Source organism: Schistocerca gregaria, chromosome 2 (assembly GCF_023897955.1).
Source record: "Schistocerca gregaria isolate iqSchGreg1 chromosome 2, iqSchGreg1.2, whole genome shotgun sequence".
Lineage (NCBI taxonomy): Eukaryota > Metazoa > Arthropoda > Insecta > Orthoptera > Acrididae > Schistocerca > Schistocerca gregaria.
The window spans coordinates 431,947,240-431,965,289 of record NC_064921.1 but is presented as its reverse complement, the minus strand read 5'-3'; the positions used below and the strand labels follow the sequence as shown (position 1 = coordinate 431,965,289).

The 18,050-nt window shown below is 38.6% G+C and overlaps 1 protein-coding gene across 8 annotated transcripts in view; it reads left to right on the top strand.

Moving 5' to 3' along the window:
• Positions 1 to 18,050, top strand: part of LOC126324633 (unconventional myosin-XV) — a 921,967-nt gene that overhangs the window by 890,953 nt on the left and 12,964 nt on the right. For all 8 annotated transcript variants that reach the window (XM_049995079.1, XM_049995082.1, XM_049995077.1 and 5 more), the window contains 5 exons: positions 1,907 to 2,120; positions 4,080 to 4,261; positions 6,732 to 6,893; positions 9,269 to 9,424; positions 12,628 to 12,832. In XM_049995079.1, coding sequence (XP_049851036.1) covers positions 1,907 to 2,120; positions 4,080 to 4,261; positions 6,732 to 6,893; positions 9,269 to 9,424; positions 12,628 to 12,832 — 919 coding nt within the window. The remainder of the gene's footprint in view (positions 1 to 1,906; positions 2,121 to 4,079; positions 4,262 to 6,731; positions 6,894 to 9,268; positions 9,425 to 12,627; positions 12,833 to 18,050) is intronic.

Sequence of the window (18,050 nt, the reverse complement as noted above, 5' to 3'; positions counted from 1 at the left end):
ACTTTTCAGTCAAGATCTTTTAAATAGGTGCATATATGCCTTTTTTGTGTTCTGATAGGCACATTTTTCCACTGGTTGCAAAAAGCTTTAAATCTTTGCAAATATTGACTGCAGATTCATGGACAGGTCTTAATAATCATATTCAAACTTCATATTTTTTTGTAATTATTTATAATATACTGATGTCTAGAGTCCTTGTTTGATAAGTCTTTCATCATTATGGATATGGAGCTTGATTCTTGAGTCTTGTACTCTTCCTAACACTACATAATATAAGGCAATGAAAGTTATTGATGTCACAAGTTCTGTATGATCTTATAATGAACTGTGTATGTTATGGTGTTAAGTGGAACTGGGGAAATAGCCAAGCATTCAACTAAAAACCACATTGAGCCTGGTTTGTGTACCAATCGTCACTAATCCGTACATGGATTTGCTCCTTTCCTCATAAGCTAGTGCTATATAAATTATACTTTATGAGTAGCCTAAGTTAATGAACTCATCCATACTACACTTCAATCTACAGAAAATAAACTGATTGAGTCAGTGTCTTTGTTCACTTGTTAATTAGCTTTGCTTGGAACATCAGATTTAATGTCAAAATTGATTTTGCAGTCCTGCAATAAACAGTAAGCCTAGTTCCCCTAGCATTTTGTTGTTTTAACCATTTATTGCTATTATGCTGGTCTCAGCCATAGATAGAGCAAAAACAATGTGATGTAGAATAGATTACTACGAGATTTTTTTCTGAGAGGATATTGCTTCACAAACTAAACATAATTATATCAAACTCTACAATTAATAGAAAAAATAATTCTTCTATAACTCTAAAGACTCATGTTAAGGGCTGTAACAGCATGTTACCACTTGTTCTCCAGAACAAATTGAAAATAAAGTAATGTTCAGCAATTTATTACTGCAGTGTCAGCCTCATTGCTTTTTATACACACAGTAGATGATCACTACATCTATGTAATCTGCTGTAAAAATTTAAACCATTCCTGCTGTAGTGACAGTGAGCATAAAAATTTATATTTAGTTCATTTGCAAACACACACTGTCAGTATGAAATTTTCGCTCTACAGCGGAGTGTGCACAGATTTGAAACTTCCTGGCAGATTAAAACTGTGTGCTGGACTGAGACTCGAACTCACAGGAAAACTTCTATGAAGTTTGGAGGGTAGGAGATGAGGTACTGGTGGAAGTAAAATTGCAAGGATGGGTCGTGAGTCGTGTTTGGGTAGCTCAGTTGGTAGAGCACTTGCCCACGAAAGGCAAAGGACCTGAGTTCGAGTCTCAGTCCGGCACACAGTTTTAATCTGCCATGAAGCTTCGCACACTGTCAGTGTTCTTCATTGTGTTTTGATTTGAAGATGGATGTTATTTTAGTTTGTGTACTTAACAATGACATACTACCAGTCATCTTACAGCTGAGTTTACAAGTCACTAATAGAGCAACAAAAGAGGCATGTGCATTGTGTGTTGATATTATTTGTACAATCATGTTTCTGCTTTATGTTAATAATCCAGTCCATTAATACAAAGAAGAAGATCTTGTTGAAGATATTAGTAAGTAATATTTTTGAAAAGAATCACTCACTCTGCAGCAAATTCCGTGCAATAGTGAAATATCCTGTTAGATCACAACTGCATGGCAGACTGGAGCTAGAACTCATAGGACCAGGGTCAAATCTTGGTCCAGCACTTACTTTTAATCTGTCAGGTTTGTTTAATTGTTGGCAGAATAACAGTTTGCATTTAATTACATGACTGAGCCACATATGACAGTTGTGAAATGGACAGGTGTAATCATCTGTTTTATATAATGCTGGTGCTTCTCTGTTTCCTAAAGACTGGTAACCAGAATAATTAAGATAAACAATGAATGTTTTTAATTTTTTTCCAGCATTGTCACAAACATGAGCAGTTACGTGATGAGGTCTACTGTCAACTCATGAAGCAGACCACCAACAATAAGTCAACAAGGCCAGACTCTTGTCAACGTGGCTGGAGGCTTTTTAGTATAGTAGCTGCATATTTTGTGTGTTCGGATGTACTTCGACCTTATCTATTTAAATATCTTGAAACAGCTGCTTATGATAAGAGAAGAGCATACCATGGTAAGTATTATACTTTTAATCCTGCTAATGGACACTTTGTGATGTTTTTGGAGTGATATTTCTGCATTGTATTCTGTGACTACGGTACACATCGAAAATGAAGGCTGTACATGTTGGGAGGTCATTGTCAAATAGTATACGACTGTGCATGGTTAGTAAAGTGTGAAAAATTTTCTATGTACTGGAGATGAATCAAATTTATGGTGGCATGTGGCTGTTATGAGAAGCTTTATATTTTACTCACTGATGGTACTGAAACAATGTAGATTCATATTGCACAGCTTGGCGCCGTTTCTATTACTGAGAATACAAAGTAAGACATAACTAAGTTTTCTGAAGATATATTGAGCACATAACAAGTAGTCATGTGATTCTTATGGATCAGATATATTGCCTGTTTGATTGATAAAAGATATATTTTTGGGTTTGTGGCTGTATTAATGATTTTATTAATGATTTCGTTTCTGTACATAATGTTTTAATGACTAATCTCTTCCTCATAAGATATGCAATTCCTTCATAGTGACAATATACAGTAGCACCTGTGTTTTATTGTAAATGTGGAACAAAGTGTAATAAGTTATCTCCTGCTACATGATTGATCTCCATAGTAAATTTCCATTGTGCAGTAATAATTTTTGATTAATAAGCTATGTTGTTAACTTTTTTGCAGTTCAAATGGTAAGACATTTTTAATGTGGAACTATTCACTCCCTTCTTCTATTCCTTTCTCCTGTAGGGAAGCAAGTAAACAAGATATCCCATCCACTTTTGGCATTTTTCTCTGACTTCTCACCTCAGACCTCAGCTACAAGTAACGGGAAGCCTTCAGTCAAATTGTATATTTTCTTCGGCACCCAGCTGCCCTTTTCTGCAGTCCCTCAGTCTTGTTCAAAAGTAGCAGCCACAGCTCCATTTTCATCATGAACAAAAGCCATGCTGATGGCAGTTGAATGAATGAAGGACAGTGTTGCCACATAACCATGTTACTGATATTTGTCTCGTTAGTAATCAGTATTTCGATATGATACTGTTTGGCCAGTGTCTGCAGTAGAAATGACACTACAACAGCATCATGCATTTATAGTCACATAGCAAGGGGAAGGGTTCTTGTTGTCAATTAAAGGACAAGGGAACATGAGAGTGGAATAATTGTGATTCTCCTCCCAAATGGCACTTCAGCTGATCTGCAGTACACATGATTTTAGTAAAAAGAACTTCCATAGTGCTCTTCAGGTATCAAAAACAGGTGGAAATGCTAAACAACTTCATATGTTAATATTTTTGAAGGGTTTAGCAGCTGAAATTAAATAACAATAAAAAGCTAGCCTGTTAACTCAGACTGGTAATTTCACCATATTGTAGCACATACATATAGTGAACCTGTGGAACCAAAAATAGTTTACTGTAGGGCTGAAATAGAAAGGAATAGACATCTACATCTTTTTTGCTCTCCTGCCACGCACATGACACTGCTTTTTTTCTCAGTCCACAACATTTGATGTTAGTCATCATCAAGACTGATAGGAAAAGATGTTGTGAGAAACAACTGCTAAGCTTGTGTCAGGTTTTAAAAGAAGACAAAAATAGGGGGGCTAGAATTTTGAAATTTTGAGTTTGCTATGATATTGTCAGAATGACTACTCTTCAGAATCCGTATGTGTGTATTGAACCGTTCAATATTGATTAATAATTCCTTTGTCTTCATTTGTATAAAAACAATTCAAAAACAGAAATTATGATAACATCACTTACATTGTATTTCGCAAACCTTCAGTTTAAAACAGGAAATGAAATGCAGAGGACAAGAATGGCCTATATAAAAGGAATCATGAATGTGTCAAATCATGTTCTTTTTATTGCTTAAATGTATATGAAAAATAAAATAGCTAATAATAAAACTAATGCCTTTACCACACATGACGATTTCTTTTAATTGCAATGGTTGTAATGTTACAGGTACTGCAACTGTGTGCCTGCATAACCTACGTAAGACTTTTAAATATGGTGGTCGAAAAAATGTTCCAAGTGTAGAAGAAATTACTGCTATCAGTGCAGGACGCAACTCAAAACGACAGATATACCGCTTACCTGGAGGCACAGAACGAGTTGTAAACACCAAGTGCACTACAGTTGTTCAAGTATGTCACTATTTTTGTCCTATCATCTGAGGAATGCTTATTAAAGAAGTGTGTGTGTGTGTGTGTGTGTGTGTGTGTGTGTGTGTGTGTGTGTGTGTGTGTGTGTGTGAGTAAGAGAGTGGAGGTGAGGTCCCTATTGATTAAGGAAGCAGTGTTCAGCTGTCCATCTAACTATTCTGGTTTCATTTTCATGTAATTGCCCAGCAAAACTTCATTTTAATACTGGAATAGTTCTTTCAAAAAATGTACAGCCGATAACTCCACCAAACCTCCAGATCTTAGATAACATTGCTCTTCGTGGCTCTGAACACTATGGTTCAAATGGCTCTGAGCACTATGCGACTTAACTTCTGAGGTCATCAGTCGCCTAGAACTTAGCACTAATTAAACCTAACTAACCTAAGGACATCACACACATCCATGCCCGAGGCAGGATTCGAACCTGAAACCGTAGCGGTCGCTCGGCTCCAGACGGTAGCGAGTAGAACCACACGGCTCTTCCTGTATAGCACTTTTAGCTTGTCCTTTTTTTGCAGTTTTGTAAACAGTCAGTTAGTTGTGAAAACAAGTACAGTAAATATATAGTCATAAGTAACTGATTTAGAAGTAAAATCAAACAATCGAAACTCCAGGTTGAATATGAACTATGTAAGGAAAAGATAGACTGCTACTCACAGTAAAGATGACATGTTAAGTATCAGATAGACACAATAAGAAGGCACTTACACATTATCCTTTGACTTAAGCCTTCATCAGAAAATGTAAACATGCACACACATTCATGCACAGAATCAATCACACATCTTGCACCTACGACTGTCATCTCCAGCGGCTCGTATCGGAATGGCATTCCATTACACTTTGCCAGAGAAGGTAGTGTGTGTATATTCCCTTTTCCAACAAAGGATTTGCCCAAAAGCTAATGTGTATGTCTTTTTGGTGTGCCTGTCTGCTAATCAACATGTAATCTTTATGGTGAGTAGCAATATAGCTTTTTGTTTTATTGTTGAACTAGAAGTAAATGCTTCATTGGAGAAATAGTACACAAGTTATGACAATAAATGGAGTAGTTTGGGATGTTGTGTGACAAGGATCTTGTCAGATCTCTTATAGTGAATGTCAGCATGAAACTCATCTGGCAGGCTTGTTAACACAGATGATATTGACACAATCATGATCAGTTTTGTGCATGCCTAGCACATGAGACACTCGTACCTGCAGGTACTGGACTCTCTGTGTGCCATTGTTTCAAGGAAGCATTATGAGTAGGCCTGACCTGGGAAAAATTGCTGCTGATACGAAAAATCATATACCAACGTAGAGCTAGAAAACAACCATACCATTCAGAACTACCACATCACTGATGCATCACATTGAAGCAAATCATATACCAATGTAGGGCTAGAAAACAACCATATTACTGAGAACTACCAACTTGCTGTGGAGTAGATAAGTGCTACACCACACAAATGTACCTCTACTTACTGAATGTCGGAGAGCACAGAGATGAGCTTGGAGTGTGGAACACCAGTGTAGGATGTTTGAAGCCTGGAAAAAGTCATTTTATGTATTGGTATATGCATTGGCAAAGTATTACTGTGTCAGAACCCATGTGAGTCTATGCATCCTATTTGCCAAGAGGGTAACTTTTAGGCGTGTGGTGGATGTAGTGTCATGTAGAAGATATTTAAATGGGGTGAGAATGGCACCTCTGATGTGTGTGACATTATTTTTCACCAGCGAACAATACAGAAACCAACTGTCTGATCCTGGAATTGGTCTAGTTGTGACCAAACTACATGAATTGTGAGCAATGGTTGAGTACTGAATGTTGAAGATGGCTATCCAATACTTCAGAGTCTTATTGAATCCATGCAATGTTGTGTTGCTGCTATTATCAGGACAAAAGTATAGATGTCTCTAATTCCAGTGCTCATGAGTATAATATGTCTATATTTTGTTTTCTTTTTTTTATATTATTGTTGTTTGACTTATGTTATATTGCATACAGGCACCAGACAGTCTGGCCAGTACTAAACTTCATGATGTGTAACAGCCAGTGGAAACATAAAGCAACTGTGTTTATCTGTTGGCTGTATGGGAAGCAATGCCACCTCAGGGCAGATAATAACCATCCTGTCTGTTGCTTCATAAATTTAATACTTTTCTGAATTAGTTTTTCTTATAATAGTTTTAATAATTAATCAGACGCATTTTATCATTTTTTACTTAAGTTATCAGTTTTCATCCAGTCTTTTTGAAGTAGTCTTGGCTGTGACAATACAGACTGGCTAACAATGTGTAAGAAAGTGAATAATCTCTCATACATGCTAACAGAGGAATCAACATGGCGAATGTTAACTGTGTGATTATTTGTACATTCATGGGTGTAGTATTCAGACATAATGAAAGTATACACATGTTGTAGTTTCAACAGTTATTATTCATGCTACCAATATTTTATTTTCAGGATGTGATCGAGGAGATGTGTGCTATGATAAATGTACAGTCTCCAGCAGAAATGGATGAGTTCTCATTGTACTGTATAGTAGAAGGGGATACATTTACAATGCCACTGGCACGTGAAGAATATGTGCTTGATGTGACCACAGAACTCCACAAAAACCAGCAGGTATTTTCAGAGACATATATTCAGCTTCTTCCTACAGATGCCATGAAATATTATACTATTAATGAAAGTAATCCTCATTTTTAATTTTATTTTCCTCCTGACTTACTTTAATAATGGTAGAGACAATTATTTCTTTGGCTTTCACTGTGCTGGCTTTGAATGTTGCTGTCATATATTATTTTGAAAGTACTGTTTCCTGCTGATTTTTTTGTATGGAAATATTAAAGCAACTTTATTTTTATGTTCACATTAACTAAAACATGCAAATATCCTAAGCAATGTTGTGTGGACTGCTTTCATAGTGAAAATGATACTTCAATCGCCATTTCATTTTTCTTAGATGAAAACAAATTATAAATGTTATTCACAGTTCTCTTGGTAAACCCACAGACATTCCTTTGTTAGGCTGATGGTAGAAACTGTTTGGTAAAAAACAACAGTAACAATTAGATTCAGATAAGAAGGCTTAAAATAGAATATTTTACTTAAAAATACACATGAAGTACACAAGCTAGGAGATACATACCTGGTTGAACCTTTCAAGGATAACAAACAAAAATGAGTAATATGCAACGACAGCTAATTGATGTATGGCACATGGACAGCACGAGAGGGGTAGAGAGCAGTAGAGCTTAAGCAATCAAAGCAACCCATCGTTGCCATTGTGCACTTCCCTGTTGAGACTGAAGAGAGCTGAGAAAATTTGCTTGTGTGGCTGGTGACTGAAATAAGCACAATTTTCATTGTCTCCACTTTTACGAAATAAGCAAAATTTGTCGTCATTTCATGCTGCAGCATGGGTAAAGTGAGATGAGCAGGACAGAAAGCCGACTCAGTGAAAGGGCTAATGCTGCTGTGTGATCTTGTTGATCACTCCAAGAAGAAAGGCGACAGTCGTACACTAGTCCCTCCTCTTTTCAACCAATGCAGAGGCATAGATGGAACAAGCTGTATGACAAGATGTTGAGCTGCTGCAATCTTGATCTTGGTCTTGAGTCCGTTGACATAGATTCTGGCAGAGAGCATGGCTGACTACAGGTCACACGATCGGTGTGGACACCTACATTTTAGAGGTGCACAAGAAGAAGAAGACACCAATAAAGCAGTTCTGGAAGATGACCAAGGTGCTCCTCCATGTGCTGCCTTGGATAGGCAGTGAGTTGGCAGCCGAAGAAGGCAGCTGGTTACAGGGATATAACAGTCAAACGGCATACCCAGACAAACAGGAGGAAGCCACTGATGTTTCTCGTTGCTGTACAAGTGGCATTGTCCTGAAATACATCAAGTGCTCAGGCAGATATGACAGCTGTGCTTGTGATAGAAGAAAAGAAGATGCACTTATGTGTGCTCTTTGTGTGGCCAAAGCCGGGCAACAGACAAGATCATGACCAATAAGAAACATCCTCAATGGAGAAGTTGCTGACAGATTCTGGCACCCAAGACAACACAACCAGTACGTGAGGAGATGACAGCAGCTGCTGTTGACTGTGAACGGACGGAATATCCCACCAGTAGTAGTGGTGCTGAGGGACTGGCTGCCAACAGGTGCTGAGGGACTGGCTGCCAACAGAGGGGAGGCAGGTGCTGCAAGTCACTGACATGCGCACCACACTATCTGCCACTACTGAGGAGGCCACTCTGGGCTTCAGAGCCATCATGGAGGAAGAGAGGGCTGCTTTCAGGGCTGCCCTGTATGCTTAAATGGAGGAACTCTGCCATCAGCTGTGGCAACTGCACGCAGCACTTGTGCATGACTTATGTGTTGATACAGAAGAGGAGCCTGCCTCCCCCACAACCCCAGTCATGTAGCAGAAGGAGGGAGAAGCCAACACCGAGAAGCAGATGCCAGTATTCGCCTTTGCTGCATGGCCACTCAGTTGGGTGATGGGCAAGGCATCAGCTACCCTACTGTGAGTGATTGATACTACAGCTAACATCCAGCAGAGGCAGCATGTTTAGATTAAAGGCATCTGCAGCAAAATCCTGTGGGACATCAGACACCTGCCCATGGCACCTGAACGTACCTTGATGAAGGTGCAGTGAAAGTAGAAGTAGTGGCCAAACTTAAAGAAATTTTCATCTGACTGCATTATTTATGAGTATAAGATATTTGAAACTGTAGTAAAAATGTAAAATATTTCAATGCAGTATGGTCAAACACACCCAGAAGGCTTTTTAAAACAGAAAGTGTTCATGCATATTATCCATATCACCTGATTTTATTTTGTCAGTTTTTGTTCTTGTACATATTTTCATAGAAATGCATAAAAGTGCATTCAGTGCCTGTCTTTTTGCCCCTAATTGGCTAATTGTGATATTGTTGAAAATAGGCTTAGGCATTTTAATAATGTTTCCATTTTTTGTGATTCTTCCAGGTTTTTTACTTAATATTTTGCCGGTCTGTGTGGCATTTCCCTCTACGGCTTGACTCCCATCTTTATATAGAAGTGGTTTTCAACCAAATAGCACCAGATTATCTAGAAGGACTTTTGTTGGTGATGCCAGGAGAGCAATTGGAGCAAGATGTCATTGTGAGTAATTTTAATTCTACTGGTAATGTAAGTGTATGTAATTCAGAGGGGACAGAGAAAGGATCTCTGTGTAGACATATTTGGAAGTTATAGTGAGGTCAATATTGATCATGGGTTTCAATATTTTCCAAATTACGTATTTTTGTTTTCACACACGAGTATCTGTCACATGCTCTGACCTCTTTTACCCACTGTCCAACTCATCTTTCTCATTGTTGGCAACTAAAAGTAAGAAAACATTGGATTTTGAGCCCTCTCTTGGTCTTCTAAGGAGTTTCTGCTCGAAACATTCAGGTGTGAGGAAAGAAGTTTGTCAAGAATGAAACATAGTAAATATGAAAAATATTTGAAGCATCTGTTCACTTATCAGCCAGCGAAGTAGGGACAACTGCAACTAGCTGATGGATATGCCAGCTGAAAAATATTAGTGCAAGTTTTAAAAATTGCTTTCACCCAGATTAAAGCATGAAAAATGAGAAAGAAATACTAACAAAGAGATAGAGTCCTGGCCAGTACTTACCTCAGCTCAGTACAGCCGATAGATACGCAAAAAACAACCGGAAATTTATGTTCCTAGCTTTCGGAATAAATGTTCCTTCATCAGGGAGGAGAGAGGGGAAAGAAAGGGAAGAAGGGAAAGTGGATTTAGTTACTCACAACCCAGGTTATGAAGCAACAGGGAAAGGAAAACAGGGAGTGGAGCAAGGATGGAGGCATGGTTGTCAGAGGGAAGCCAAAGATATTCTACTGTAAGTACTGTGCCAACTTCAAACCAAAGAGGACGCATACAGAAGTAAAGAGGTATATAGTATAAAGATGTAGGATTAAAAGATGCATGAATGGCTAAAAAGGAAAGGGAAAGAGGAAAAGACTGAAGAGTAAATGGTAGTGGGGCTGTTTAACGTAGGTTCAGTCCAGGGGGATGGCAGGATGAAAGGATGTATTGGGGTGCAAGTTCCCATCTCCACTGTTCAGAGGGACTGGTGCTGGGTGGGAGAAGCCAAATGGCACATATGGTGTAGCAGGTTCCTAGGTCCCTAGAATTATGCTGGAGGGCATGCTCCGCTACTGGGTATTGGACATCTCCTAGGCGGACAGTTAGTCTGTGTCCGTTCATGCGCTCAGCCAGTTTAGTTGTTGTCATACGAATGTAAAAGGCTGTGCACTGCAGGCATGTCAGCTGATAAATGACGTGTAGTTTCACACATAGCCCTGTTTTGAATTGTTTTACCAGTAGCGGGGCTGGAGTAGGTGGTTGTGGGGGGATGCATGGGGCAGGTTTTGCAGCGAGGTCGGTTACAGGGGTAGGAACCGCTGGGTAGAGAAGGTAGTCTGGGAATATTGTAGGGTTTAACAAGGATGTTAAGGAGGTTAGGGGGGCGACGAAAGGCAACTCTGGGTGGTGTGGGGAGAATTTTGTCAAGGGATGATCTCATTTCAGGGGTTGACTTGAGAAAGTCATATCCCTGGCGGAGTAATTTATTGATGTATTCGTGGCCAGCCTAGGAGATGTTCAATACCCAGTAGCGGAGCATGCCCTCCAGCATAATTCCAGAGACCTAGGAACCTGCTACACCATATGTGCCATTTGGCTTCTCCCACACAGCACCAGTCCCTCTGAACTGCGGAGATGGGAACTTGCACCCCAACACATCCTTTCATCCCGCCATCCCCCTGGACTGAACCTACGTTAAACAACCTCACTCCCATTTACTCTTCAGTCTTCTCCTATTTCCCTTTCCTTTTTAGCCATTCATGCATCTTTTAATCCTACATCTTTATACTATATACCTCTTTACTTCTGTATGCGTCCTCTTTGGTTTGAAGTTGGCACAGTACTTACAGTAGAATATCTTTGGCTTCCCTCTGACAACCATGCCTCCATCCTTGCTCCACTCCCTGTTTTCCTTTCCCTGTTGTTTCATAACCTAGGTTGTGAGTAACTAAATCCACTTTCCCTTCTTCCCTTTCTTTCCCCTCTCTCCTCCCTGATGAAGGAACATTTATTCCGAAAGCTAGGAACATAAATTTTCGGTTGTTTTTTGTGTATCTATCGGCTGTACTGAGCTGAGGAAAGTACTGGTCAGCCCCTCTATCTCTTTGTTAGTATTTGTTTCACATCTTTATATGAGATTTTCCATTAATTATTTAGAAGTATGAGAAATAAAAGATATCATTGTATTCATGTGAAGGAAAGGATAACTTTGTTTAAAACCCCATATTAAACAGTGCACAAAATACAGGAAAAAACACACATCCTTTCGTCTTTCCGTCTCCTTCCCTCTTTCCTGATGAAGCAACTGTGGGTTGCGAAAGCTTGAATTTTGTATGTGTGTTTGTGTTTGTTTGTGTGTCTATCAACATACCAACACTTTCGTTTGGTAAGTTACATCATCTTTGTTTTTAGATATAATTTTGCCACGTGGAATGTTTCCCTCTATTATATTCATGTCTGTATTCTAACGTATATAGTAATTAGCTCTAACAATTAAATTGTATTTCTGAGAATTTATGTCGATACTTAAAGTCATCTGGATCCACCATATCAACACAAAGAGTAACAAACTTAAGAAGGAAACTGATTTCCCAACGGTTACTGGAACCTTAGTATCCACCACCTCTTACGTGATCTGTTTTTTTAATTTTTGCAACATTCACCCTCATCTTCGACTTGTAAACACCAAACAGTTGATTTTTAAGAGAACTATGAGTCGTGATTCTTTGATATTGATCTAGTGTTGCTTCCTACTGTCTCCTGTGTCAATGTGTAATTTTATATTGGATTTGGGGCGTCACCTTCACAAGTTCCAATTCTTATTCCTGTTTCCAATCTACATCCTGACGAAGAATTTTTTTTAAAAATGCGTTGATTTCAATTTTTTATCTTCAATCTTTCATTGTTATGTTGTTTTACAATACCTTATTACTCTCCAGATTACCCATGGCTATAGAAGAAAGTGTACAGAACTTCCGGCTATCCTTTTGAATAAAATCATTTTGGGTATATTTTGTAGCCGTCATATTCATCACTGAAGTAATATTTAAGACTTTATTCTGGCTAATAAGCAAGTAGATAACTACACAAGATATTATGTTTAGTGTGAATTATTTAGATCAGAGAATGAATGGTTACATTACCAGAAGAAGATGTGTTTTTCTGTAAAAGGTATAAGTAAAAATGAGTGATTTTTGTTTGCCCTCAGTATGACATTGCTAAGATGGCTGCACTACTGCATCGTGCTGCTGACATGACACATCTGCCAACAATGAAAGAAACGAAGTTCTTGTTACCAAAGCCTGCCTTATCAGTACGTGATGTGAAACCAGCTCAATGGGTAAACATGGTGCAGAGCAACTGGCATGATGTCCAAGGACTGTCTACAATACAGGCCAAAGCACAAGTATTAGGTAAGTCCTGCTTCATTTATGTCTCATATATTCTGTGTGTTTAACTTGTGTTACAAGTGACAACCCATTTTGCAAAATTTGGATTATTCTTCTACATATGTGTGTCAAGAGGGCAGTGTTTATAGGTATACATGGTTTTAATGCCAAAGTGGATTGACATGATGCACACAAAAATGTAGGAAGATAGGATGTATGAAGTGCAAAAGTGAAATCCCAGAGCTTAGTGAATGCATTTAAAATTTATTGTGTTTAATCAACAATGTCAGGAGAGAGACTAACAGACTAACTGCCTGAGGTATGAAAACATGCATTAGATGTCAAAACAAAACATCCATGAACTGACACAAGATAGTTCCGATAGTCATCAAAACAGAAATGTCATCTGCAGTAAGTAACACAAGGTTTATGAGTGTGAACAAATAATAAATAATGCATAGTGATAAATATATTTATACTTCAACAAACAAAGTAAAGGTTATGTGAAGTGTTATAAAAACAGAAACATGTAAATATATAACAGTATCACAAGAAAATAAAGAAGTAACAAACCCCTTAGAAGTAGCTTACATATTTAATGACTTTTTACAGGCATTTTTGAGAACATTTCTTGTGGAGAAGTGCAGTGGTCTGACTAAAATAATTTAAAAATGGATTAAAATCTGTCTTGACTGCAATAAAATATTTATTTGCAGCGGTTACCAGTTTCAATCAGAATATGGCCAGCTTCAGACCATTTATACCATGATGGTAGGCCGTGGCAGCGAACAAAGCATGTGTTGTGGCTCCATAAATGTTAGTGTAAAATGGAGTAAGCATAAAGAAAATCTTAATGTAATATTGAGCAGGTGACATTCACTGCCACTCCCTAACATGGTGTAAATGGTCTGAGGATGTTACAATCTGACCAAAACTGGTAACCAGTGCAAATAAATATCTTTTCATGGCCAAGACTGTTTTTAATCAATTTTTAAAGTTTTTTATGGGCATTGCTGAGAATATTGTAAAATCAAACATAAATAAGAATACCCATTCTAATAAATATAAAGTAAGCATTTGTTGTAGGACGATATACATCAGCATTGCCACACAAGGTGAAGTAGCAAAAGCAATGAAAAGACTAAAAACTCCGACTCTGCAGGCATTGACAGTGTCCCTGCACAATTCACTAAAAGTGCTGAAAACAAGTTGAATTACTTAAACACTTATGTGACTTCTCAGTTCAAGCATGTCCTGAAAACATTTAAAGTAATTCCAATATATAATAATGTGGAAGGGATAATGTAAATAACTACAGGCCCACCACAATTTTCTCTCCCATTTCAGAAATATTAGAAAAAGTTATGTATGACAAACTTAGCGATTTTGTAAATAAAAGCAAACTCCTATATAATGAATAAAACATATACCGAAATAAGACATCAACAACTACTGCCATTTACGACTGCATAAATTGCATACTAAGCCTGATGGACAAGAAAGAGGATTCAAAAAGAGTATTTACTGACCTATCAAAAGCTTCGACCTGGTTGATTGTAAGAGTCTGCTGTCAAAGCTTGTAAAGTATGATAATCAATGTCTGTCTAACCATTGGATCATTGTCTCCTGAACAGTCATAAGCCAGCAAAGAGCATCAGGTTCACTAATGCCAACCTTAAAATTACTTTCAACACTTGACACAGTACAATGTAATCATATGTGGCCTACCCCAAAGATCACTAATGAAACCACTTCTGCACTTTTTATTAATTAATTATCTAAGCTTAAATGTGTATGCTCATAAAACAGACATATTTGCAGATGATACCAAAATGCTATTAAAAGGGGAAGAAAGAAATAATTACAACAATGAGTAATCACTGTCACAGAACAAGTTAGCAGTTGGGCACAGAAAATCAGCTTTCAACAAATGAACAACGCTATTGCAATAAAATATCATGATGCTCTGAACAAAGATATGTACATCACATTTCTGTCCATCAATGGTGAACTACTTGGTAACAATGCAGAAACCAAATTCTTAGGATTATGGCTGCAAAAGAATGCAAAATGGAAAAAGCATATACAATATCTTAACTTAAAATTGAGCCAGACCTGCTACCCTCTTTGTTCATTAAACTCTTGCTGTCATGAGAAAAGAAGTAAAGAAAGTATATCTTCCCTTATTTCACTCTCACCTTAATCATGGGGTCACATTTTGGGGAAATGCTAAAGCAGCTATCAGCACATTCAAACCAAAACCAAACTGAAAAAAAGTGCTATTAGTGCTCCAGTATTTTACTTTTACCATGTATATACATTATGGAAACCCTTGTATTCTTTAAAATGAATGTAATAGTGAAAGACAGTAGATTCCAAATAAAATTTGATATTCATAACAGCATTACCAGACTAAACAGAAACTTATATGCGACCCAAATTGTTATGTCCTTGTGCCAAAACTATACTGTCCACATGGTGTTCAATTTTGTAACAGTCTTCCTGTAAACATAAAAGCAAATACTGAGGTCAAAACCTTTGGAAAATCTTAAAAGTCATATTTACAGCATCCGTGGTATTACTACCTTAAAAGAATGTATGATGTGTATTATATAATTGAGTCCAAATCTGAAAGCAGTACTTAACATTGAAAGCATGTTTATTACAAGCAGCAATGTACAGCCAGAACAGAACATAACTGAACTTTTGGATGGGGAATACTGCTATTTATCCAAACATCAAATATTCCAGAATATACTAACATTACAAATGAAGGACATTTTGAGAACCTTCCAGAAACAATAAATACTGGAAAGCATGGGGTTTGGACTGGCAGGTCGCAGCACATCAGCAAGTGGTGATAGCTGCTACGCCACATTGCATGCAACACAGCTTGCGGCATTGCTCCCTCATCTGGAGGAACAGCGACCCACTGTTTCAGAAGTTCTCGTTGGAACTGACTGCAGCATCCTGGATTTAGATCTTGTTAATAGGCCTCTGTATGCCAGCACTGGTGGATCCTCACACACTGGTTGTTTTGTCACATTCTTGTCACTATGTCAAGCTTAGATGGCAGCCCCGCCCATTGAAGCTTTGCGATCGTTGAGTGGGTCTTCAGTTTCCTTGAGTCTCGCATCATTGATATGTGCCTCTGAAATGTTGTAGGGCTTCATACGAAGGACATGGGAGATTTCTTTGAACTTTTGCTTCATGATGAAGAACCATAATCCTCAACTTCGTAAATGATGACCGACAAGCAAGGAGGGCATGATGCAGCCTAAAACAGTGCTTAGTAACTTATCTGATAGTCCCACTTTCTAAACATGTTTCAAAATTCATACCAAGTCTCCCAGGATGTGTCTCATTGGCCACTGCTTGGTGTTATAGTGCTTTTGGTCTGTCTCCTGGGCATCCAGTTCTGTATGCGAGCCAGACATTTTAGTTCTTCGGTCCTTCTGATGAAGTGTTATAGGTAGTCATCGTGAGTTTTTGTCCATTTCAAAAGAGAGCAGTGTGTCCTTTTTGTATCGGCATCGTGACCATGGAGCAAAAGACCAGTGTGAAGCGCGTAGTATTTCACATTGCTGTTTTGTATCTGTATGTAACTAGGGGCAGCATTGTATCTCAGTCACTGTTCAACATCAACATACATTGAGAGTATATTTGCCATCATCTTATTAAAGCGCTTTGTGAGGCAATATGTTTATGAGTGGGATGAAGTTGTGATCCTGTGGTGATGCAACATGAAAACTTTTTCGTGATCAGAGATTGTCGCACAGGGTGCTCCATCCTTCAAAATGATGTCTTCTGCAACGAACCTCACAGTTTCTAGAGCTTCAGCAGTTGTCAGTGCTTTCTTGACAGATTGGTGGGAGAGGTAGCCAGTGCAGATTATTACCCATCATTTCCTGTTTTTGGGTTATGGGAACCTCAATAAGAGGTCAATTTGAACTTGATTGAATGACATTGCTATAGGTGGAATTGGTACCAAATACTCTGGAGGTAACTGTGGAACGTACTTCTGCTGCTGGAATTCCTTACAGTGGCTCACATAGTGTCTAACGGATTGGTGGAGGCTTAGCCAGTGATACCTGTGCATAATTCTGTCTAGAGTCATCACAAGTCCAGAGGACCAGATGCTGTAACATAGTGGAAAAACTACAGGACAGTTGACCTTAGATAAGCTGGGATAGTGAGCAACCATTTCTGCCCCATTGGATCATAGTTCCTCATATACAATATTCCATTTAGTAATTGGAAGTCTCCTTTGGTTGGCTCCTCATTCTTAGGGCTTCTATGGTTTTCAGCAATGCCGGATCTGACCTCTGTCCAGCAGTAATGTAACTTAATGCAACAGTGACTAAGATTTCATCCATAATGCTGCATTCCACTACAGGATTCCTGGAAAGGCGGTTGGCATCCTTGTGTCAGTGTTTGTTATTGTTCGCCAGTGTGATATCGTAGTCCACGACCGTCAGTGCTTATCTTGCCAGTTGATCAGACATACCCTGACGTTAGTCAGCGAGCATAGAGAATAGTGACTGCTACAACAGTGAATGGTCTCTCACGTAAGTAAAGCTGGAAGTAATTGGTGACCCAAACAACTGTAAGGCAATTTTTCTCAGTTTTGGAGTAGTTTATATTGTACTTGGAAAGTATTCTGCGATCACCTTCATCACAGCACTGAACTAACCAGCTGTGCCCTGATTGGCCATTTATACAACAGCCATGTGGAATGCTGTGGGCCACTACATTCATGTGGCGAGACGGTGGTGCTCTAGCCGTGCAAGCACAGTACTGTGCGGCCATGGTGCCCCATGATGGTCATCTGAGTCCATCTCCTTTGGCGGGCATTCAACCTCTCCGGCACCCAATACCAGATACTCATTTCATAAATCGAAAATAATTCCACTATATAAACAAGATCGGTGAAGTTCTTTTGTCTACTCATATAAGAAAACTGAACATAAAATGGTGGGGAAGTATATACTTTCTGCAGACTGAAAAGTGAGCAGCATTTATTATCGGGAAAGCTGCCTTTCTTGGAAGAATGCTACAGCTGGCTTACATGATGATGATGTATCAATTTCTTCAATAGCAATGTAGAACAGTGGGCACAGATTTATGTAGTTTCTACATGCATTTCTTTCCTTAGTATTATTAGTAATTCATATCTGTGTTACATGGAGTGTTAATGCATCTTGTGGAAATCACAAGCCCACAGGCATGTCTGCGCACTGCG